Genomic DNA, 25,065 nt, shown 5'->3' on the forward strand with positions numbered 1-25,065 from the left:
AGACCATACATTGTATTATTTTGGAAACACGGTTTCGCGCTCTATAAAGTGAATTGTAGTGACATCTACTGTCAAGGTTTTTAAATTACAAGATAGTGGGTGCTACTTGATGATCTAAAAGCTTTTGAAAAAAAATTATAGATGGCGTGGTATCACTAGTTCATAGATGTCACTACATAGATGTCACTACAGGATTTATAGAACTTTTCATTTTCCACAATAAATAAATAATTGGAAGAATAATAACATAATATAAGAGATTCTGTGTCCTTAAGAATTTTATATCAAGGGTTTGCTTCTAAAATAATAAAATTATAATGAAACTTGGGTTTTTCTCTATGGGTTAATTGTATTATCTGTGTTTATTTTTATAAATTGTCTATGGCGCATCAAAATGGCCGTCTGTGGTGATGTCCGATCGGAGTTTTATGTTCTTTGTTTACGATAAAAACATATTATTCGTTTCAAATTTCTGACTTTAATGTGACAAAATAAAATGTTTATAGGTATAGAAACTTTGGACTATAGTTTGGGTTCATACAAGTGTGTGATTTGACATAAAACGAGTGGTACCAGACTCACCTTGTAAAGAGAAAATGGGGAACTGTTTTAGTAGTACAGGAGAAAAGGATTCTAAAAGCAAAAATGAAAGGGCTAACCCGCATGAAGAGGACCCTAGACAGTTTCAAACTCCAGTGCCGACGCCTCCGCCTGATCCAATTAGATCTACGGTAAATCAGGGAACAGATACAAGCGAGGTCCCTCCCACCCGAATATTCGTAGCACTTTACGATTACGATGCCCGTACCGATGAGGACCTTAGTTTTAGAAAAGGGGAACATTTAGAGATCCTTAATGATACACAAGGTGACTGGTGGCTAGCTAGAAGCAAGAAGACCAAACAAGAGGGCTACATTCCATCGAATTATGTCGCACGCCTGCAATCTATAGAGGCCGAACCGTGAGTAATCATATCTGTTTTTTATGCAATCATTTCAATAGTGAGCGGTTCCTGCGCGATTTCTTTTCCTTTACGTGCATTAACCAGTCATACGTGTTTACTGTTGTACATGAACTGAGGCTATCAATATTGGGACAACAAGTATGCATTAATATTAAAATAACCAAGACCTGGTGTTGTCTAGAATGCATTATCTTTTTATAAACGATAACTTGAATTAATATGAAATTATCATCTATTGAAATACATTTACACACAATATGTATTTTAGTCTGATCTGTAGTTTCCTTGATAATATTATAACATGGATATAAATAAATAGGTAAATGTGTCAATAACTGATCTATTCTATCCTGTTATGGTACACTATATGCCTTCCATCAATAAGTAGAAAATAGGGACAGCAGTACCAGTGAGATGATTCAATGCTTTCATCGAAGTTGGTTTAATCTTATCATAAAGAAATAATTCTATTGTATAGACAGCAAATGATATTAAACATATTGGAAACAAGTTGTTTGGGCATGAAACATGTTTCATCAGAGTCTCAAGTGAAAGCATTACTGGCATGCTCACATTACTGCGAGCACTTACACTGCTAATAGACTGTGAACATGACATAGAAAGGTTATTGTTTAAGCTAAAATCACACTTATTCTCTTTTCATACATAACTGCCTATTCAATTTTATGGTTCTCAAACATGCAAATGTACTAGGCACACATAAAAGACGGGAGCAAGCATGTGGTTGTTGTATGACTAATACTAAAAACCAGACTAATTTAATGATTAGGTTATATTAGAAATCTCTTTTTCTGCCATTACTGTGGAATTTCCAAAGCAGTCTTGAACACCTTTTACTTTCACATGGTATTACCATTATCATGTAACCTTTTTTTTCTTGCTTATTCTATTCAGCCTACTTTTTGCTGCATAGACCTTACCTTACAACCTTTTTGTTGTTTGAGTTACTATTTTTAATGTTGGTACTTGAAGTAAAAGTGGAATGAAGTTAATGGTGTAACCAGAAGTGATTAAAAGTCAATTGTAGTGGCAAGTCTTGGCAACCAATATATCCTAGTTACGAAATAGTCAATGTTGATAGTTTATAGGACACTGACACTCATAGCTATCCTCATTCACGATATACTTTATAATAATTTGTATGTTTCCATAGACTTGATGGGAGTTTTTAACATTATTCAATTGCATTTACTTCATGTAAAACATTGCTGTAATCAAAAATAGTAGCATACATTGCTTGTAAGAAAGCTGCGGTTAATATGTATCTTCAGGCTGATCAGTGTCATAGGAAACATCATTTAATTGTTGAATATAAAAGAGTCCTAACTACCTATTACTATGTCTGCGGATAGCAAAAATGGTGGATTTTGGTTCAAAAGTAGATATGATTATACCTGAAGATGGTTATATGTGCTTCTTTTTACTCAGGTGCAAGAATAAAATAAATAACTTCTCTATTGCTGGTAAATTGATTAAAAAAATATATTTTGAAGTATTGAGTTCAAAAAACCCTCATTTATTAAAGCAGAAATTAAGCACATCTTAGTTTTGTAAGAAAATCAACCTTTGTTAACATATAAACTCAACATTTAACAATTCTAGGCTGAATAAAATATTGTATGTGCATTCCATTAACACAATTTGTTGCTGGAAAAGTAGGTCACATTTCAGTGTTTCACATACGAACAACACTTTCATAGCTAACAGCGGGGCGTTGACCTTTGACTGTACTCTGATGCATTATGATAATTTGACCCTTTTATGTGCTCTACTACTAGAGCTGAATATTTCACAGCCCCTTAATAAACTCAAGATTTAATGTATCTACATTCATATTATAAATCTGAAGTTTTTTTTTTATGTTTGAAAGAGCTCAATAATTACTGGTTTGATTTAAAATTCTTTCAGTATTATAACTCATTTATAAATATGAGTTATAAACTAGAGAGCCTCTGTCAGAAGGCTAGTGCTTGTGTCATCTATCTATACAAGTAATAAATAAATATATCATAATAATGAAAATTTGTATTGTGTATGGACATGTAGGTATGTAAACATAAAGCCTACCAGCATATCACACTTAACTGCTAGATTTAGGTACTCTAAAGTTGAGCCTCGTCACCTAGAAAATCAAATATTATTTTTATGATAAACTGTCAATTTGCTTTTCGAAATTCTTTAGTTAATTATAGCGATATTATGATACTTTCTTAGTTTTAGACATTCGAACTTTCATCTCTAATTAGTTTAATCTGTCTAGATTCCGCCAGATATTTAAAAAATGCTTTTCCTGTGAGCATACCAATATTAAACTAGTTTATTGTAACTTAATTTCATTAGTATAATGGCTGAATTAATTAAACATTTATCTGTTTACACTTTCTACTAATTTGGCGGTCTAATAGCGCCCCCTTTATTGGTAGGAGCTTTTTATTGACCTTAATTATGTAGATTAACTTGTTAGAAGTGACAAATTGTTTAGTCCTACTAAGCTTACAGCATAGTCATTCATAACTTCGTTAATGAGAGTTTCGCTCGAAATCTACTTAACTTTACTACTTTAATTATATTTAGATTGAATGTAGAGAAAAATATTAAGTGATAAAAAAATCTTGTAATAAAAATTTCCGTTTTTGACTTAATATTTCTGAGGAGCTCGTGGATAAGAAACAGCCACACGGGTCTATCGATCATAAGGTTAGGTAAACCTAGCGTGGTCACTGGTCGGGCCGTGAATGGTTGACCAACTTGCCATAACGTGTTCTTCTTTGTTTTGGAAGGCACGTTAAATTTCTGGGTCCCGGCTGTCATTTGAACATCTTTGGCAGTCGACATCGGTAGTCAGAAGCCAGAAAGTGTAACAGCTAATGTGACCGAGAGGTATCGGATTGTCAGGATATCTATGTCACGATCACCTAGGCAGTCAGTCCATGTAGAATGTAAGTAGCATCCAATTAAACTGGGAGTCGACCCCAACGTAGTTGTGAAAAAGCTAGGCCGATGATGATTTACTAAGATTTCAATTTTATAAAAGTAAAGGCCAGAGATAAAATCCTTCATAGATTGATCGCCCCCTTTTTTTCAACCGAAGCCCTTCACTTGGTACGTAAACGATCCTCCATTCTGTATTCTGTACATACTTAAAAAAACCTAAATCTATTATATATAAGAGATGAATTCGGTGTTATGTCCCTGCAAAAAAAAGTCCATACCATACACACCAAAATCAAAATCCGGCTGTGAGTGAAGCAGCGTGAGGGACTGTTAGACTTTTGGTAACTAAAACCTACCATGTTTCTTCTGGAGTCCTTCCTATACCAGAGCCACGGTAACTGTTGAAAAATCCTGCAGCATCTGCGCCCTCCTGATTTGAATATCTAATCTTATCAATCAAAAAATACTTTGCAACAATAATAATAGCGAAATTGATTAACGTGTAAGTTTTTTCGCTCCTTGGCCACGGATGAGTCAGAATATACTCAATGCGCATGGTACCTATATCCATAATATCCTGGAAACTTGCTTGTAAAAAGCCCCATGCAAGAAACATTTCATCGAAAATTCCTTTTTGCTGGTACCTATTCATCCAAGAGTCATACATAACCTTTTGCATATCATAAGAACTGTCTTACGTAGGCACTCTGTTTGTGGTTATCCGTAATCGAATAACACGAACAATGACGCGGTTCTGAAAATAAGAACAGAAAAACTGCTTCCGTGAAGGAGCTACGTACTTACCTATTATTTTCGCAATCGTTTCAATTCCAAAAAGAAATCGCAAAAAGCTATTCCGCTGTAAATGATCTGGTACCGGTCCATGCTTTATCTACTTTTCAACAACAATAGTCGGAAAAGTCTGGACTTTTGATATTGTAGTCAATTAAATTAAAAATACATGACATTATGCACTACAACTCTTAACAGTGTTGCATACAGTAGGACGCTATTAACATTTGCGCAGATTTCTCAATCTTCTACAATACTAATTAAGCCCCAAAAGGTCACTGTCACCAGGATAGCAATTATAGTTAAATAGTATGCAACCTTATTAAACAAGAAGAATAAGGATTCAGATAGATTGGCTAACAAATAGCCAGACAGATTGGGCAATGTTTTAATATAGGTTAACAGGCTCGATATTTTTAAACCGGGCACCACCTTTTTCCGCCATTCGGAATAAGCTCCAGAATCGATGACCTTATTATGATGTAGACTAAGTAGTCTAATTGATTTTTACTGTTGTTTATCACAATAGCGAATTAGAACAACGTTTATATTCCCATTTATCTTCCCTATTCGTTTAGAAATGAGAACGATTAATTAATTCCATGGCTACAGCTATTTGTTATTTCGCGCTTTAACTAATAGGACACTGCATTCTGTACACATTGCAAAGGTTATTTAAATAAACATTACGATTTATAGCCATTTTTACCTTATGGCCGACTCTTAACCCGAGTTGTGAAGTTGTAAACTCATAGTTAAAATTTTGGGTTTAAGACTAACAACTGTGCCCTCAGTACAGTATGCTGAGAATATTCAATTCATCATTTATGTCTGTAATTGTCTTAAAATCATAGTCATATATCACAGAACAATAACGAATGACAATAAACCCAATTGTGAATTCTTGTATTGATTACTATTAAAATTTGTCATTCGCTGTGGGTATTGAAAGGGCAATGTTTGACAATGCATATGACTAATAGGCATGGTGACTGAAAAAAGTAATTAGTACGTCTTTTAGATGAACCTAAAATAATGGACGAGTATTTTTTATTTTCTCTCACAAACAAATAACAACGAAGATACAACACGATTGAATTGTGTTACGTCACTTCTAAGTACACAGACGTGACGTCACGAGTCTCCACTCTCAATCTTTGATGCATTATATCTTAGTAAATATTTGTTTTTTTGTTAAAATAAAAAATACGTGTTCAATATTTTTGGCGTATCTAAAATACGGACTAGAACCTCAATTTTTTTACCCTATCATCACGCCTATTTCTGAATAGAAATTGAATGATCATGGAAACATGAACGTGCCTTAAACACCGATCTCCCTACAGATAGAATATGGAAGGCATAACATAAGAACCGGTGACACACTGGTTCCAATTGAATGAAAGTGACACAAAGACAGACAAACATGGCCTATGTTCAACGCGAACGCCTCGCAATTTTAAGAAAAACACGGTAAACTGTTAGACAGATATGCTGTAAACCATAGAATTGGTGTATCCGGGATTTCCGTGTCCATAACAATTGTTTTTAAGTGTCTATTCTATTGTCAACGCACATAGCACCCAGTTCTGCTTCGGAGATGGGTCGTTAAGGCGCTTTCTCGCAGTCGCCACGCCCAGGCCCCTTGCACCTCGTTTAGATTAGAACGCTATTACAATAATAATTACAAGTGTTTACCACGCTTCTGACTATTGCGCAACAAGCCAGTGGACTCGATGTCGTACTAGAAAATTTGCAAGCGAAAGTAGGCACCTCACTGACGTACAACACTGTGACAGATCATGCTTATTTATTTCACATGACCGTTATGATTAATTATCGTTCAAATAAATATTTGTTTTTATTTTTACGTCACGTCTTACGACCACATAATGTTATGTCTGTCGATATTTATTAGCAACATTTGTCATATAATGCACTTCTTAGTTACTTTACTAATAACTCAAAGTAAACGTTTGACACTGTGCTGTCTCGTTATTTATTTGCCTATCTCTTATTTATCATCAGTCACTTACATAATAAGCTAAGTGGATATGTTTGAAAGAAGTACCAACCACGAATGGATTTTATAACCAATGCGATATGCTAACAAGACTTCACAAAATTAATTATTGACAAGAAGAAAGGAATTTTAATAATATGTAAAATATTTCAACGTGATCTGCACAACTCGTTTAACAACGTTCGTTTGATAATATAATCGTCGAGACATTTTAGCCGTGAGACTGATTTGACGGATTTCATTCAAGCTTCTTTTTGTATTCAATGAGTTTTATTCAAATTGATATAACGCTGTAGACAGTTGAACTCACGTTTATCACGATATTATAAGACCGCAGAGTGGATATTGACGTCACAAACCTTTGTGTCGCGTTGTAAGTTGATTGTTTGCTAGCTCCATCCGATACCCCTTTAGCAAAGGTAGTGAATCGTGAAGGACAAACATCAATCACCGTGGAGTACACTATGATCACGCTACTCACAATTGAGCTTCCATAAAATAAAATAATAATATGTGGTCTCATTAATACAATATGCAGTGCGACATAACTCAAGGCGCGTAACAATGTCCATGATAAAAATTTATGAGATCTCAGATATTGTTTTGACGTCACTAGTTATAGCTTATAGAAAAAAAAATGGTCACTCATCGAAACCTACGTCAATATGCATCCAAGAATTGCTGGCTTATTTGCTATAAGTTATACTTTTATTTACCGAGCCCGTATAGAACGGAACTCAATTGTTAGACACTTATATTTGATGGGAAGAAAAGTCACCTTCAGACAGAACGACAATTAAAGTTGCGCGAAAGATGGCCTCGGTAATTAAAACTGCATCGCGTTCCGCACGAGCTGAACGCTGGCTTCACAAACGAGGTCAGCTGCAACAAGCAGCACTAAGACTGTTAATTACTGCTGAATTTTAAGCGGTCCTTGAGTACCCTTGAGACAATACGCGACGTGTTGCTTGACTTGCTTATTTGCACTGAAGTCCGCTGAATCATTGTTACATACACGAAAATAAACAATAGTTAATGCGGTCCGTGTAAACGCGGGGGGCTTACCGGAAAACGTTTCCTAGTCAAACACATAAATTGTATGGCAAATATTAAAATGGCGAGGTTCCTACGCTATGTATGTGGCTGTCGTACCGCTAACACACCGACGACCAACTAATAGCTATTCCCTAGCTGCAGCTTACTTAACGGTATGCTTGATGACTTGAATAAAACCATTGGAGCCAACAAAACAAACATTTTATCGCTCTTAAGTATTTGAGAACACTGAGAGTTCTGACATGCAGTAGACGTTTTCAATGTATGCGATTATTGTTTTATGAGAGTGAACTTGGAAAATATCACTTATCGTAGCAATAATTCTCGTAATAGTGGTGTCGGTCGTATTGGAAGATGTGTTTATTCATGGCGCATGCTTGTGCTGCAGGAAGTTAGCCGGTTCGGTGAATCGGGCGCGACGGCAACCGACATACGACACTGCGCCAGCGCATTCTGATCGACCATTATCAATAAACATTTTACATTTACGCGGACAATAACCACTATCGACACATATATCTGTGTAAATTATTCTATTTATTGATCCTGCAATTCCTAGTTTTGCATATTATTGCGTATTTAGGTCCTTATGAGATGGAAGATGATTGTGGATTCAGTGTCCTCGTAATACAGTACAAATGTCATGTGGGTATATGTAAGGTTTATTACCCGTATATTATGTTAATTTAATGAATTCTTATCGTCTATACTTAATGTAAATATTGCTGCAAAATTTTGAAATAGCTATGCAAAATATTATCCGTTCATACAGAATGAGGAGGTATTTAATTATTTTTAGAACAAGGCCCACTTTATTCAACGTGCTTAGTTGAAAGAATTGGAACTATAGAAAGACAAAAAGCGACCGATTAACCTGACCAAGAAGATGAGTGAGCCGGGGTGTGCTACTAACACTGGCTTCTAAAAACCCACATTTCCTAGTAAAGATAGTTAGTTGGCCGACATCACCGACTTCGGATACAGGATGCATTTGAGTTCACCGCCCTGCTCCCGTCCCTCAAGCGAAGCTAACAACGTTGTAAACCTACACTAGGTGAACATTAATGTGGTTTTAAATGGATACTTAGTTAGGGCGCGTCTTTCTCTCTGCCACACCTAAATACTTGAGTTCAATAGGCAGTTTTTCTCACAGATGTTTATAAATATTTTCTTTTGCATGTTATTATGTATCTGCTTTAATTGAATAATTTATTTCTATGGACATTATATAATTTAATAATAATTTATTTACATCATATGACATACGCGTAGTCAAAACATTGCTGTCTTTCAAAAAGTATACGATCAGTTGTAAATAACTGTACTCGAAATTAGCGTGTGTCCCTCATCACGAAATTCTATCATTGAATGAATTCCAACACAAACAAGTCGAAGAGGTCAGTGACTGGTTGCATAAGGTACGCGAGTAACGTTCACGTGCAGGGCGAATCGTCCAATGTTGATAAGTAGGGTTATAGGGCTTTCAAGATTGATTTAAGAGAGAGCAGTGGCCCAGATCAGACGTGCAATTAAGGTCGGTGCAGACGATGTGTCGCGTGTATGTTGCCCCTCATTCACACGTTGAACTAGACATACTGCACCTTAAATCATGTTGTTGTGTTACTTACCCTGTACGCTTAGGACTTCCAGAAATATTTTGAAATCAATCAATAAGTATGTGCTAAACATTAATAACGTAATTAAAATGCAATTTACACGTGAGTATTTAAATGTCAAGTCGTAAGTCGGTTGTAACCGGTGATCAGTCCTGTCGCCGCGGTAATGATAGCTTCCCTAATGGTACGAGTGCTGGGGAAAATTCGCATCGCACCGTCGCACGCGCAGACGAACGATTAACCGGCGCCACTGATGTATTAGTCCACGTCACGGATATACTTAACTGCTGTAAAGTATTAGTGTCACCTCCCTACAAAATATTATGTACAGTTTATTTTATGAAGAGCCCAGTAATTAACATGTATCTCAGTTCTAGACGTTTAGTTCGTATCTTTCCTGTGCAGCATCAGCCTTTGTCTACAATTGGACGTTGAACACAACAGGCCATTGTGGCAACATACATGACACCGCGTAGCCGGCCTATTGTAATCATCTTACTTCAGTCATCTATAGTCATCATCAATCGGATCCCATTTTCGTAAAATATTTGCTTGGGTTTTCAAGTGTAAACAAAGCTATTCATGGAATCACAATTACACATCATATTCAACTTTGTATGATATGAGAAATAATTGTCTTTACTTTCTCGTACGATCCCAGTGGCGCCGATGTCTGCAAAGCCTACGATTATTTTTAGATTAGAAATGGCTCAACCGCTTTACGTAATTGCACTAGTCGCATGCGCAGCTAGTTCCAGAGCGTTTGCTGCTAAATATAGTCACAGAGGTGGTGTGCAATTACACCTTATTATCGCATGTTTCCACTGGAAGCTAGGCTGCGTCTTGTCTGCCACAGTTATTACTTACATGTTGCAGTTTCTTTAGAAAGTGTCCAGATATGACGAAATTGAAATGACCATGTTGGGCAGATTACAGAATGGTCGCAAAGTAGTTTCCCTTGCTTTCGAGTTCTGGGTAATGCTGCGTGCGTGCCTAAGGTACCTCCCTAGAGTGCACCAACACTCCACAACAAAATTACTTCAAATTAGGGCAAAACACAGTTCGTAATACATTTGCTGTGTCAACAGTAAGTTCCTAGTATTCATGCGGTGTCAGGTGTATTATTTTGCCGGTTCTTGAAAACCAATTTAAAACGTTATAAGAACCAGACTACTTACAACTGTTAATAAATCAAGCATCGAAGCAATTGTGATCGTAATAATGAGACTCTATATTGAATGGATAATATTTGAAGACACCTACGCAAGCGCGACATGCGCCCATCCCAAGTCATGGTCAATTTTGTATAGAACACGCCAAGACCGTGAAAACGACTTGACATACATTCTATCTGGTACAGAGTGCCTGCAAGAGATGGCACTTTCAATTATCACTGCACTGATGTACGCACCCACACTTGATTATTGATCATTCTTGATGCAGTGTCTCACTGTGTTATTTTATGAACACTTTCTCTTGTTCCCAGTTTTTTTTTCTCTTGCATACCTATCTAATAATCTCGAATGCGCCTGTCATTCATTACATTTTCACTGTCTCCTAATAAGTCTTGAGTCTCGATGTCGTAGTTGATAATCTTAATTACTAATTTAAATTTAAATGATCTTGAATCGGTAATTCGATTTTAGTTAGCGAACCATGTTGAAAAAAAATCCCACCAATTAGCGTGCGTGGTACGCCTCATGCAGATCGGATCCTGGTAGTACCAGGTGTCCGTCGTCGAGATGTGATGTAAAAGGCTTTCAGTGAATCGCTCGCGTCGTAAATTTCCGCTGACCCAGATATGATGTGATTAGAAACGTATGAACGTCAACGTACAGCGAAAATGATATTTTTTGCTAGTGCCAATTTATCGGTAATGGAGCGTCGTGCACACGAGATGCGATGCGACATCCGCAAGTGAGAGTTCTGCGACTTGTCACCGAAACTGGTATGTGTACCGTGGACCACTCTAATGCGAATGTAATTATTATTGCCTAGAGAGTATTGATATGTCCGGCACGACATGTCAGCAAAAGTGTAAGTGAGGTCGTTCATTAAACCCTCAGATATAAACATCATTCATCTTACGCCATAAACTACTCATTACGTAGTGTAGTACCAGATTTTTTGTCACATTTTTTTAGACATGTGTAACACGCCGTGAATAAATATAATTAATGCGCAGGAAAAGAATCAAAATCTAATCTCGTCATCAAGTTTAGTAATCTGACGTAATCAGTCAGTTCTTGCATTGTAAAATTCTTCTCAGCTACAACCACAAAAAAAAATCTCTTGAACATAATCTCGTCTAAATTACTGAGTTTTAGAGTTGAAATTGTACAAGCCATTTAATTTTTAAACCATAGTAACCACGGCTGAAAATAGCACTTAGTATTTAAAATGTATCAGTGTATCGAACACAGGAATGGACAAAAGTAAAATTATGATCGTTCATAAATTGTGGTACTGTGTGATTACGATCTTACATTAGTTTATTGTTTTGAAAATATTTTCGTTGTTTATTGTGGTGTGGCACACGAAACGGGGGCGGGTCCGCACTCCGCCGCCGAGGAAACAGCCTCACACTGAGCTAGGTCGTTCATCGACCCGCCGCGCAGCCGCGCCGCCGCGCACCGACCGCAGATGCGATTGTTTATACACCACCATTATCTAAACACTGTTTTGCTACTCACTTCGTGACATTCCTTTGTAATCATTTTGAAATGTAGGTTAAGGCTTCTCTTTCAAGAAATCGAGAGACTCAACTTTTCACTTCACTATTGTCCTTTGTCCAAGTTGTACAATAGTCAACCATTGTTGTATTTTCCATTTTGGATCTAAACTCCACTAACTATCGACGCCGTTACGTAATTTTCAGGTGTTTGACCAGAACGACTTCACAGTTATGCATTCATAACATAAAATAAAAATACGTAATTCCCTTTACAAAGAAAGATCGTATCCTCGACAGGAGAATCGCAAGATTAATGACACAAGATGAGTGTGCAGTTAGGCTGTAAAGTAAAATATGTTTCGATATGGTATCGAAAATTCATTAAAAGAATCGAATAAATACTTAGTTATTAATTTATAAACTTCACAGTGATGATTGGATTTCATTTTGTTCTTATGAAAATGACATATCTTTGCCGGCAACCACGTGCATCGAGGTTTGAAACGAGCTACATTTAACTATTTATGTATCACTTCGTCTATGGTGTCTCATTGTATGCATATTTCGTTATAATAACTGAAACTAAATAAACGAAAGATTTAATTCGCAATGTCCTCTGGCGTTGCGAAGTCTTCTTCGACTTGTTTTATTTCAATCGAGGTACGGCCTTCTCTATTCCCTACTTAATCTTCTAAAGTCATTACTCCGCGATACACTGTATTTTACGATGTTGCTTTTATTTTTTTAGTTTTATTTAAAGCTTGGTAGGGAGAATGCGGATCGCAGGACATGCGCGGGCGCCGCAGAGTCGCGCCGCAAGCAACTTTCTACACCCGCGTCTAGAACGCTTTAAACCGTAATCTGCAGATTGACGTACCTTCGAGATGGTTACGACAGGCAAATTAAGTTGCACATTAGTGCTAAAAATGTGCAATTATCTTTGCGAATCTTCCTCCCGAACATTGGTTGGGTCGATGGTGAATTTCTCCCTGCTGTAAAACAAAATTCAGATGGAACGGGCCGTAACTGAACGGTAGTTCTTGTGTTATTTATTGTCTATCTTTAGATACAATTATACCTATAGCACGTAATCATTTCAATGCTCGGTACTAATTGTATACTTCATTTGTTAATTTTCCTTTCAATTTTATAAGCAGCAGTTAATTGTTTAATTTTTCAAATTTTTCACACAGCTTTTCGTAGCAAATGACAGCAGTCTTAGGGTGCAAAATATTTAAAATTCTGACAAGGTTTTACAGGTTTTCCGGAAATATATGTATGCGCGCGAAAATTCTGTGTTTTCCTTGTTTAATATTCATAAAGTAAAAACGTCCGCAACTTTGTTCATCTTATCATCTTTGTGTTTAAAATAACGATGTCTGCTCACTAATTGTTATATTATTCTTTGACAAGGTTGTAAAAACAATTCACTCATAAATGTATACTAATAAAGGTAGATAACAACAATAACATCTGTAAATACTTAGCAAGCAAGTAGAACGCTTGTGAAATCTTCAGATTTAGTTACGGCCATGTCTTTGTAGGATTTGTCATTTGCATGTAACCCACGATGACGAAGTTTCAATAAACCTGTGTTTAAACGATGCAATATTAATTCGAAAATTATTGGACACATTAATTAAATGTTTAATTAATGCACATTTATCTATGCAAGATTTTGCACTAAGTAGGTACAAAATTAATTGATTATAATGATAAAACTTATACCGATAGCCATCAAGCAATAAAATTGCACATCCTTGCCTTGGTAATTAGTTACCTATACAAGATCCTAATGACGATCGAGGTGTTTGTTGTTGCACGTGTCATCACACGCTAACTTGGCTTCTGTTTAAAATAGATGATTACATATCCTTACACTTTTAATATCACAAACATGTGTTTGAACACGAGCTCCTCATGTGCAATTAAGTCGTGTTTCATTTGATTATAATACAATAGCCTCAATTCGAATTACCCGCTTGTTTGCCTGATTAGCTGCATTCAGACGACATGTTTGCTTCCATTTATCAATGCAATGAGTAATCAAACGGTAGCGTTATAATTATAACTTTGCACGGGGGTACGGTTAATAATTTTATGATGCAGAGAAAAAATCGCGCGTCGCGAATTACTCGGGCGGGCGCCATCTCATGGCGCCAGCGCCGAGCCGGCGACGCCGCTGACCGCTTGCTTCCTCGAACCGTGCTATCACTGGCCGACATTATACAATAAGTAACAAATTCGACAACCTTCACGTCATTAAAGCGTCTCATTAATACACACGCGCAGAGAAATCTTCATTTGTATGTCATCCTTGTTTACCGGCTATGTGAACATTTTATATGAACATTTATCTTGCGCATTTTGTATTCTTCTATGAGCATAAATAAAATTAAATAAGTACTGATATTATTGATATTTAAACAACGATTATTTGTAGTATTATGTAATTACCTTGTCAATTAAGTTTCTGTACGATTATGTTAATGTTCACTTTCAAGGAATGCGCATTAACTTAGAATTTTGCGTAGCAACCAAGTTACTTAACAAGCTGGGGTGAATGAATTTTCATTTTGCATTAAAATACAAATAGTGTTTCGGATTCTGCACGGCGTTGTACGTGAGACCTAGTTTTCAGATGTAATAAATACGCATCTGTATCTTCTACGTATATGAATGACCCAATGAGAGCGCATGCTCTAGTTGCAATTTATTGCAAACTTTCCTCTAGCTTTTTCTTTCTTGGTTCCTTCTTGAAAAACTTTAAGGAATTATTCGTTTAGGTACGTAAGGTATCTTTTATTATATTATACATCCAAATAACACTTCACGCGTCACTTGAAATGCATCGAAAATATGCACATGAATTTAATACTCGTGCAAAAAACCCGACCGACACAGTGAATTAAACTGTGACACACACGCGCTTTCGTCCTTGCCCTCGTTTTGAAACAACGTTAAAAACGAATTTTATTTATTTCCTCAACATAAAATCAAGAAAAATATTTCCATATACATACATAACACATTTCAATGTCGCCTTAAACTAAAGAAAATTAAAGGACATAACTTCAATTACTATTTAAGTATGGCACCATTTTTTTAAAGTAAGGAATGTTTTTCAGGCCTTTTCCAAATTACAACATAAAAAGAAAGATGACATTTGGTTAAAAAAATAAGTCGTAACCGTTTGATATATCAACACAAAAAACCCTATGACAAAATTAATTCATACGTCGTTAGCATCTAAACGAATTGATACTTCCGTTTATATAACGAAGACGGCTTTATATTTAAAATGTTCTACGACACTAATAAATATACTTCTTCCCTTTTGGTCAATTCTAATTCATAGGAGCGGGTAGCATATGCAACATCGTACAGCCAAGGTCTGCTGTTTGCCTATTGTTCGGTGCATCCGATCCATGTTCTTTATCTGAATAAATAATATTTTTTTCCTGTAGCCGACCGTTGGACTTCCCCAAACCGAACGTTCCAATGAACGGAAAGCGATTCGTCGAAACTGATGCGAGAGTTTGTTTGCTATCTGCATCTGAGAGGTCGTTCATAATCACTCGTGCACACACCTACGCACAATATCTTAGAATACAGTTATGGTCACTTCCCTATCTACATTTTATATTTTAAATGTAGCCATGCTAGCTGAAGTGATTCTGCTAGCATCGAATACCCCCTGGTCCTACCGTGATTGTCACCTCATGTTTATTCCATAAACTACTCCGAAACTCATCAAAAAAGCTCCTACGATGAAAAAAAAAAACTTGCTTTGACCGTCACTGAAATGTGGCGTTAACTCATTTTTTTTCAAGCACATTCATTTTGAAGGAATGTTTGATTGTCTTCCACGGTTAACTATAAGGGTTCATTAAGCGTCGTATGGGTAATTAATACTTGATTTGCCCGTCCCAGATACGGGTGGCGCATCGCAAGCTACGTTGGCGCCGAGCCTAACTGTCCACTGGCATTTGCGCATGACGGTGTTACATGTGTATACTTGCAGCCACTATCTATGCGCATTAACTCTATTTATCTAGCTGCTATTAATTACCTTATTGCTTTCTTAATGCTTTTGGACGACAGCCTTAGCAGTGGTAATAAACAATTCACTGAAATTCGCATACTAATTTCTCTATTACAATATGCAGAGGATTAGAAATAATTTGAACCACGTAATTGAGTAAAATCTAGAATAACGATTCTAAATGATTTGTTGGACTTATGAAAACATTGTTGAATTACTCTCGAGGTTCTGTTGGCACTCAGAATATTACAAACAAGAAGGTGGGCTTGCATAAAGCTTGCGGTATTGCATTGGCCGGCGCGACGACTGAGTGATGGACCGCCCTGACACGAATAGGGCCAACACAAAGCGGCCTAACTGTACGCGACAGGATGACCCCACATCAGATGGGGTGACTTACAACTCTCTGCTCTCGATTGCCTACTTAGCTTGCAACAATGAGATTCGATTCCATTTACAATATTGAAAACAGTATAAGTTATTAATCACCGAGCATCTAAATTGTTGATAATGACTATAAACGACGTCCGTGGTCGACGATTGTTTTACTAATTTTGGTACGTATTTGTTACGTCACCGTAGCAAACCTACTTGAATTCCAGTCCTTGCATATTTTATGTAAATAAATTGAAGATTGCAAGACAAGTAACAATTGGCATCGGTCTTGGTCTAGACTCAAAAACGTTTTATGGATATTTTCTTGACTGTAACTTTAAAAGTTTTTTATCTTACAAAAAGTGCCAACGACAATAAGTTGTATCAAAACTAAAGTCTCTAAAAGCTTCTTAGGAAACTAATTTTTTTTTAACTGCCTAATCGTGTTTTGACTAGGTTGGTATAACGGTTAAAATGGGTTATCCATACCGTTACATAATTCCCTCGAGGAGTGCATCGGATGAAAATTGATGTATGATCGAAGGTGATGGTGCTGCGGCGTGGCGGGGCGTGCGGCGGGCGGCAGTGGTGCGCGTGCGACTCTCACCGCCTTATCTCTCGCGACCTCCGCCGGACGCGCACGCTCGCCGCGCTCCACCACCCGTACCGCGCCGCGTTCGCGCTATGCCGACTCTTCGACAACAAATCTATGTGCACACTTACTTGTACTTTTTTCAAATTCGGAGTGTAGGACGTAGCCCGGAAATGCGCCAGTGAATTAAAACTTACTTAAATATTGTGATAAGTTGTTAGTTATTGTTGAATTTATTCAAACAATTGTTGGTTGTAGAGACAATATCGAAACGAACATTGGACCTTAACGACGATGGTGTCTGAAGGGGCTTTGCCCGTAGTATGGTGTATCCGCGATAATCAACTTGTGCCTCACCAAGTATCCGGTGTTAAGTTACAAGGAGCAGTAACAGGAGCGCATATAGCCGCTGTTACAGATTTTTTGCGTATGGTAGCAGGAACACCTATCGTCCTTCCGCATACGGCGGTTCCTGAAGATGTCGACAATGACATTAATCAAGAAAAAGAAATCTCAACCCGCAGACGAAAAATGTCCATGCAAGTTGAAGTGCCTTGTGTTTTTCTCACTGAAAGCGCCTTACAAAAAGCTAAGAGCCGCAGCAATTCTAGAGAAGAAAAGGTAACGATTGAAAGATGTAATATCACAACTACAAAAATGATAGACAGTCAGTCATCATTTTTGAGTTCTTCTGATATTTTAGAAATGAAAGAATTTGAGGATAGTCCCCAAGAAACTGTAAAAGATAATTGTAAGTCAAATACATCAGAGTCTTCAGTTTCATTAACTGAAAATAATTATCCTCAAAGAATAACGAGAATTATAGAGTTAGACGACATAACCTCAGTAAATATAGAATCAGAAAAAGAACATTCACAAAGAATAACAAGAATTATTGAATTTCAAAATGACAAGGCACCTTCACCTGTTCATATCGATGGAGAAAATGAGACATTGCAAAGAATAACTAGAATAATAGAACTGAATGAGGATAATTCATTTTCTACTATTACGAATAGTACAGAATCATTAGACAAAGATTGTCATCAAAGATTAACTAGAATAATGGAAGTTGAAAAAGAAAACAACTTTCCAAGCATGACTAAAATAATTGAAATGGAAAACGACATATCAAATGAACGAAGAATTTCGTTGACCAACGAACGCGAAACTGGCGGTGGAAATACAGAAATCAGCAATGAGGAAGTGACTGTTAGGTCTAAGCTTGTGCATCGAAGTACCCCTAGGTTTAGTCTTGACTCTTCGTGCTCCGAAAACTCTTATGTTAATATTGAGTGTATAAAGAGTTTGCAGGATGTTAGAAAAGAGGAAAACACTGAGAGCGGTGTGAATCCTGATATAATCCCCGTTGGTAGATCTATCCGTTCTCGGTTTCCGAGAAAGAAGACGTCCGTATGTTCGATTGGCTCTTCGGACTGCGACGACGAGGTAGATGTCATATTCAAATCCAAGCCTAAATCTAGTCAATGGGTCAGTTTGGATTGGATACCACCGCCTCCCAAAGAAGAGCCAGTGATCATGCAAGTCTGTGATAAAAATGATTTTATATCAAAATGGATAGCAGAACAAAATTCACAAGAATCTATAATTATTGCCGACGAAAGGCGAAAGAGCCTTCCGCCGAAATCTAACGAAATATATCTTCAAAACATGAGAAGATTTAGTGACAGTTTGCAAATATGCAAAGAAGACGCCGCTAGTGATTCTCCAGCTACAGTGAAGTGGAAGTGGCATGATATAGTAAAACGCCACCTACAATTGTTGAAAAGCGAGAAAGGCTTTAGAAGACAAAAAGGTAGCTGGATGAGAACGGCTAGGCGTTTGTCCGGTACTAATGTAAACCACAAAGATTTAGAGTCTTTGCCGTTGGATACATACATGAAACTTCAGACTATGCCGTAAGTAATTTTATATATAGTTTAAGGTACATCTTCTGACTCACACACATTTGTAACTAATATTTGTTGTAACATCTAAAACGTCTGAAGAAGTACAGCCAGTTGACTGTTTGATCATCCTTCTTGATTTTAGCATATTATCTCTTTAAAGCGTCTTACGTCACAAAATGTAATTAATTTAAAGCAATCTTTGTACTGTTGGCCAAATTGTACTGATTACTGATCTAAACGCTATCTATCAGATTGATAATATGTATAATCTTTGGATAGTCTCCTGAATCTTGCAAGCACATGTAATTCATTTATTTTCTTCAATGAAGGCCAAGGCACATTAGACAACTTATCAGCCCTGATCATTCATCGGATTCGTAGTAGTCATTTCCAATGACTTATCTAATTTGCTTGAGACCAGAGTATTTGAGTGCTAAGAGGTTACAGTACGGTTCACGCCAGGGATCTGTATAATAACTATTTAAGTTAAAACAATTCGCGATTTTCCTTGTGATTCCAACACGTTGTGATAGAGATAAGTCGGTATCTGTCAATGTGGTGATTTGTCGAGTCTGTTGATAAGGAGCGGTGTTACGAGAGCGGGTTCGAAGCACGCGCTTCCGCAAGGCCGCTCGATTAGAATGCAGGGAGCTCGCGTCCAAGGCTACGGTTGCGCGGCCGGTCGGTGCACCGGTGCCCGCTGTCTTCCTCCCCGTAGTTCGGCAATTGGAAGCAGCCTCAGGAAGTGAACTCTGAAGGTGACGCTAACAAAATTTAACTGCCTGTTGATCGGAAGCGTCTGTGCTTTGAATTTTGACGTATCTTTTGTTATTCGGAAATTTACGCTCTTCCTTAATCTTCGCATAAATTAGTACGCGAATAATTCGTTCAACCGGCTTGAACTCGGAACTAATGCATGCCTTGGCTGAATTTTAATAAATGACATTAGTCATCTTTAAGGAATATTTTGCAATAAACTTAGAAGGAATTACAAACGAAGACTTAACTTCCTATCAGTCCTACGATTAGGGAAACGGCAACACCAATGCTGTGCTGAAGCGAGGTAAACGGATGCACCGACGTCAGTTTCACTGATGGGCCTTGAGAATTACTCTACTTGCTCAACAGCAAGCCCAATTATCATAATAATTGAAAATGATTACACAAGTATGTTTCAATGGGAAAAAATGCTGTAAATATAATAAGATAAAATAAAGCGCAAGATCAAACAAGGTAAAGTTCGGGTAATATTGATGTACCTATACTTACTGAAGGCTCTCAATTCACCGTTAATGCATTAGGATTTTGCGCTTTATAACGCTTCAACATCATTAACTTTTGTTTGTGTGGCTACCGTTCTGAAAACACGAATGTTGTGTTCACTGTGCATCAACACGGCTATTGTACCAAATGGGCATACGCGTTCTTTGATGGAAACAAACGCATTCACATCGAAATATTTGCTTGTTTTTCAGTTTCTCACAGTTTCTTGTTGATTTTCAAGAAAACTGATTAAATTGATACGAAGCTCTTCATTCAGTTATTAAATATGAAAAAAGAAAAAAGAAACCGTGATTTTTAAGTAACTTACCTTGTAGGTGAATTTTATATCGCTTTATCAATCTTCAGCAAATCACATTTATCATTATGTAGTAATAATTTGATTGAAAATTGATATGGAATTGTAAATGTTTTCTTATCGTCATTAGTGTTTGTTTTGCAGACGCACATGACGTCGATGATTGTGTTTGACATATTTTATTTGTAAATTATGTGGTACAGTGATTTCAACCTGGTGTAGTTGTTATAGTTATTGCAGTACATTGGTACAGTTACAAATGACTTACTACATTAAAACGTGTAAAGATATCGTCTACAACATCTATCGGGTGTGGTTGTGAATCGTGATGCCACCTCGCCAGCTATGCTCATTTGTGCAACAAATCATGCAAGCTGATTTGGCCTTCGAAACCGATAAAGAACACATTTGGAATCAAAAGTAACTGCATTTTCCTTATGTTTTATAAAACAAATAAAATTTCGAGCCTATCGCTGCTCTATCAAAACAACGTATTGCGTATTTTCAAACAACGTGTTACTTCATAATGATAAAAAAATTATAACAGAACAAAATTTCTTTTGTAACAAGTATTGCTTCTTGCTCACTTTCACTATGTCAAACATTTAGGTTTCGTTTCGTGACGTCTCACTTAGACTCCGTAGCGTTCAAAATTAAATTGTTTTTTTTTTTTTTTTTCAATATCTTACATCTCGCTTTCTATTCAAATCGTGAATAACTTGGTTTATTATATTTTGCCAATGACACTCATACTGCCCCACAGTAATCGTTTAAGTCTGACTGCGTACCCTCGACAAACGCTCTGTTTATCGAACAATAACTTTGCATTGCAAATGTTTCTTTGTTATACAAACTAGACACGTGTTAGAAAATCGATGAAAATGACTCGTTTCTTATCAAAAGGCCTGAGGTCGTCTCTTGCGAAAGAACAATACAACTGGTTTTTATGATTTGTTTTTACTTTTTACGGCCGTTGTGCATGCCGCCTGCGCTGGCGCACCGACCTCCGCTGATATTGTTACTCCTGCGGATGTTTTCGTGCAAACCATTTTCGAATGGCACTTACTATAACAGCAATATAATCGTATAAACACATTATTGTACTGTTACTTGTTAGCTAGTTGTTAAAGCCTTGCGGTAATCGTTGATACACTGAACCTTTGTCTCAATATAGCTGTAAATTAGGCATGTTTTAGCAATACATCGGCCCAAGATGACATAATTATATATTTAAATACAATCGTTTGTAGGACCGTCCGCCTTATTCAGAGCTGTGTCATCACCTCCGGTATCCATAGAAGAAGACTATCGACAAAGACTTGTAGTCGTCAGTTCTATTAACATTTTGCAGTACTCATCATCGCGGGCTTTACGTTTCGCATCATGCCCTTACCTGATTAACAGAAAGCACTAATATTTAACGACTCATTGTGAAGTTCGCTAATAGTTCTTGCTACGCTAACAGATTTATAAATGTTTCATTTTTTAAACAACAGTGCCATTTTGACTTCTGCTGACGTAAATTTAAGTACTTGTTTATTTACTAGGGCCCAATGTGACGATCTCTGTCTTGCATGCATGACTTCAAACTGGTCAAGTTATCATGACTAAGTTTCGTGCACCGTATTATCCGTGTCACAGCACTTAACACCTCCAGCCAAGGTATCTGGGAAGTCTTATTGTCGATTCAGTCGATGTCGCGATTTGTATGACAGATAAGGATATCTGTCACTTGCCTGAACAAGTAACGGACAAACCTATATTGCTCACCAAAAATACCGTTCAAAATACAATTATCACAAATGGGGTTTCTGGTTCATACATCTCAACTTTTTCCGACTATAATCCACTTTTTAACAAATTGTGCATGTGTATTGTTGTCACCGTCACGGCGGTAATAGCTTTGGAAAAGCGAAAGCACGAATAATATGTATTGAAGTTTAACATCCTTCTATGTTTAACAAAAGGTAATCCCACGGTATTATCTCTATTCTTTACCTTGCAATTTGATGCTGTTGAGAGCAAATTCAATTTACTGACTTATTAACAGTTGGAAGCACACGCACCGACAATTATAGGCCACTTGCAACTAAACGTTGTGTCACACGTGTATATCCGTCTATTTTCTTCTTTGGACCTTCACTATAATTTTCCAATCAACTTGTCAGCATTCCATTTACTTGTCTATAGATAATAACCCAGCATTGTATTCATATTTTCTTTTGTTAAAACTTGGAGTTTGAGCAGTCATAACTACAAAGGCATCCTATAAAAAGATGTAATTGAAACGGTATCACTTTGTCTTCTAAAAAAAGAAACTGGTGTAGAAGTTTGTGGCAAACTTACTTGTCCATCCCGAGAGACCCTATAATTAGATTACCCATCTAGCGAGCAACCCGGAGCCAGGCGAGACTGGCTTAGCAAAAAAGTTGTGGCTACATCGGCACGCGAAGGTCGATGACCGGCGCCTCTGCTTAACTCGCCATATTATAAAACTCTGAGCGAAAGTCACGTAATTAATTCCCCTTGATTGCGCCACTTATCGTCTCCGTGTCAAAGGGTTTTCTTGACCCCTATACCCAAATCCTCTTACATAATCGATAACATGGTTGTTTTCATGTAGTAGTGCATGATAGCCGCTAAGTGGATTACATTCTTATCACGGCACAACGGTGTTGATGTTTACTTTATCGATCAATTTTGGCACGTGGTCCTCTATAATGCGGTCATTCAGCACGAAGGCAATCATCGTAAATAAAATTAGCATTTCAAGTTTTCATAATTTATCTACGGGTTATCAATACTATAGGATTATTCTAATTGAGATGTTTGCAAACCGGAAACTCGCTTATGTAACAAACCAAATAATTATATTTATTAGGAATTTCCGTCCCCCACCTTGATTGCTAACTTGCCTACGACATTCTATTTCGTGGTATTTCAATGCTTTGACAGTTTTATTACATAAGCAAAGCTTTTATACTTTTCTTCTTCGCGAACAACAACAATAATAACCAGAAACTGTATATTATTTAATTATTTATACAGACATCGAACTTATGCAAAGTTACACTTAATATTGACGAACTAACACTTTTACTAAACTTTTTCCGAAGTCTAGACAAAGAAGCTAGTCAAATTTGCACAATGCTATTTGCACTTTCGAAAATCTGCAATTGAAACGTATCTTGTAGAATAAATATAGCGGCAAACTAGCCAGTTTAAATAAGCTTTATACAAATCGAGAACATGCTTGTTTAGTGTCGCCCGACATTTTGTACAAATATCGTTCTTTAACAATGAAATAAATTTAAATTAAACTTCCTCTTAAAAGCTCTTTTGCATACATATTTTTTTTGCTTTATTCTCAGTATAGTTATTACGCAAGCAACTTTAACTTTGATCAATAAATGATATCATCTATACAAAATTCTCTGTAGAGAGAAGGTCCAATAATGTGTGGGCATGATTCATAAAACAGATGACGATTTCTCTTCGCCTTTAGGAGGTCAAGGTCGCTGTATCCGTCTGGTATTATGATTTGTAGACGTTGACAGGGTTACTAGTTCAAGCCTTTATTTGGTTTGACTCCTGACTAAAGTGGTTCAAAAACAAATTAGAAAATAATGACAGGGGAAAGAACTCCTGTTATGTTTTGCAATGTATCTGGTTTCTTAATGACCACTTGCTTTAAATCTTATGATTTGACTTTCTAGATCTCTTTCGCTTAGATAATTTCTTCTTGTATGAACGAAGTTCAGATAAATGTTACACCTCCACTCAATGAAGCTTACTTTCTGTCTAGTCATGATTACATCGTTTAAATACTTTCTATTTCTTATTATCAAGGAAATTAATTAGCTTAATAAACATGTGCATTATTAATCTATTCTGTGTGCGTTTTCCACGTTAAGACCTTCGACGCTATCTGCTAGTTACCGATCTATGACCCTTAGTTATGCCCTTAGTGCGTGCCGAGGTCTTACCGAAGGCATTCGTAGTTGCAGCCCGTGGCGCCCTTTTCATGTCTCATTTTTATAGCTCAGGCGACATTGTTCATAATAATTTTCCTCCATAATATCATCTGAAATTGTTATTGGCTTCATAGCCTGTTTGACGATTATAGAATTTTAACTAGACCCAGATGCAGCTGGGCTATTGAAATAGCTATGAGGCTGCAAGTTATTTGCCGGGTGCAAAGGCGCCTTGCCTTGCAGGATATAAATAAATAGACTTTGTTAACACGATTTTATAGTTTTGCAACGCTACGTGGTTTTAATGTGTTTTTTGCCCAAAGTAGGTCGCAGTTCGACCTTTGTGATGTGCATTTTCGAATTGCAAAAATTCACATTATTCTGCGATTGCTCTTAGATATAGCCACGTAGTTCATTCTTGTAATATAGTTAGCGAGATGTTGTGTAAAAGATATACTTGAAAGTAACAAGTTTATTTAAGTTTCTATACACAATCGCTAGAAAAAACAA

The 25,065-nt window shown here is 36.9% G+C and overlaps 1 protein-coding gene across 2 annotated transcripts in view; it reads left to right on the forward strand.

Annotated features, from left to right (window-relative positions):
- The first annotated feature begins 380 nt into the window (after nt 1-380).
- Nucleotides 381-25,065, forward strand: part of LOC124638592 (tyrosine-protein kinase Src42A) — a 43,019-nt gene continuing 18,334 nt past the window's right edge. The window contains exon 1 of one of the 2 annotated variants that reach the window (XM_047175622.1): nt 381-961. In XM_047175622.1, the coding sequence (XP_047031578.1) occupies nt 597-961 (365 nt within the window). In that variant the 5' untranslated portion in view covers nt 381-596. Of the gene's footprint in view, nt 962-17,131; nt 19,012-25,065 lie in introns of those variants that run through there. The other variant, XM_047175621.1, reaches the window with a different exon arrangement.

The sequence above is a fragment of the Helicoverpa zea genome, chromosome 17, assembly GCF_022581195.2.
Source record: "Helicoverpa zea isolate HzStark_Cry1AcR chromosome 17, ilHelZeax1.1, whole genome shotgun sequence".
NCBI classification, from domain to species: domain Eukaryota; kingdom Metazoa; phylum Arthropoda; class Insecta; order Lepidoptera; family Noctuidae; genus Helicoverpa; species Helicoverpa zea.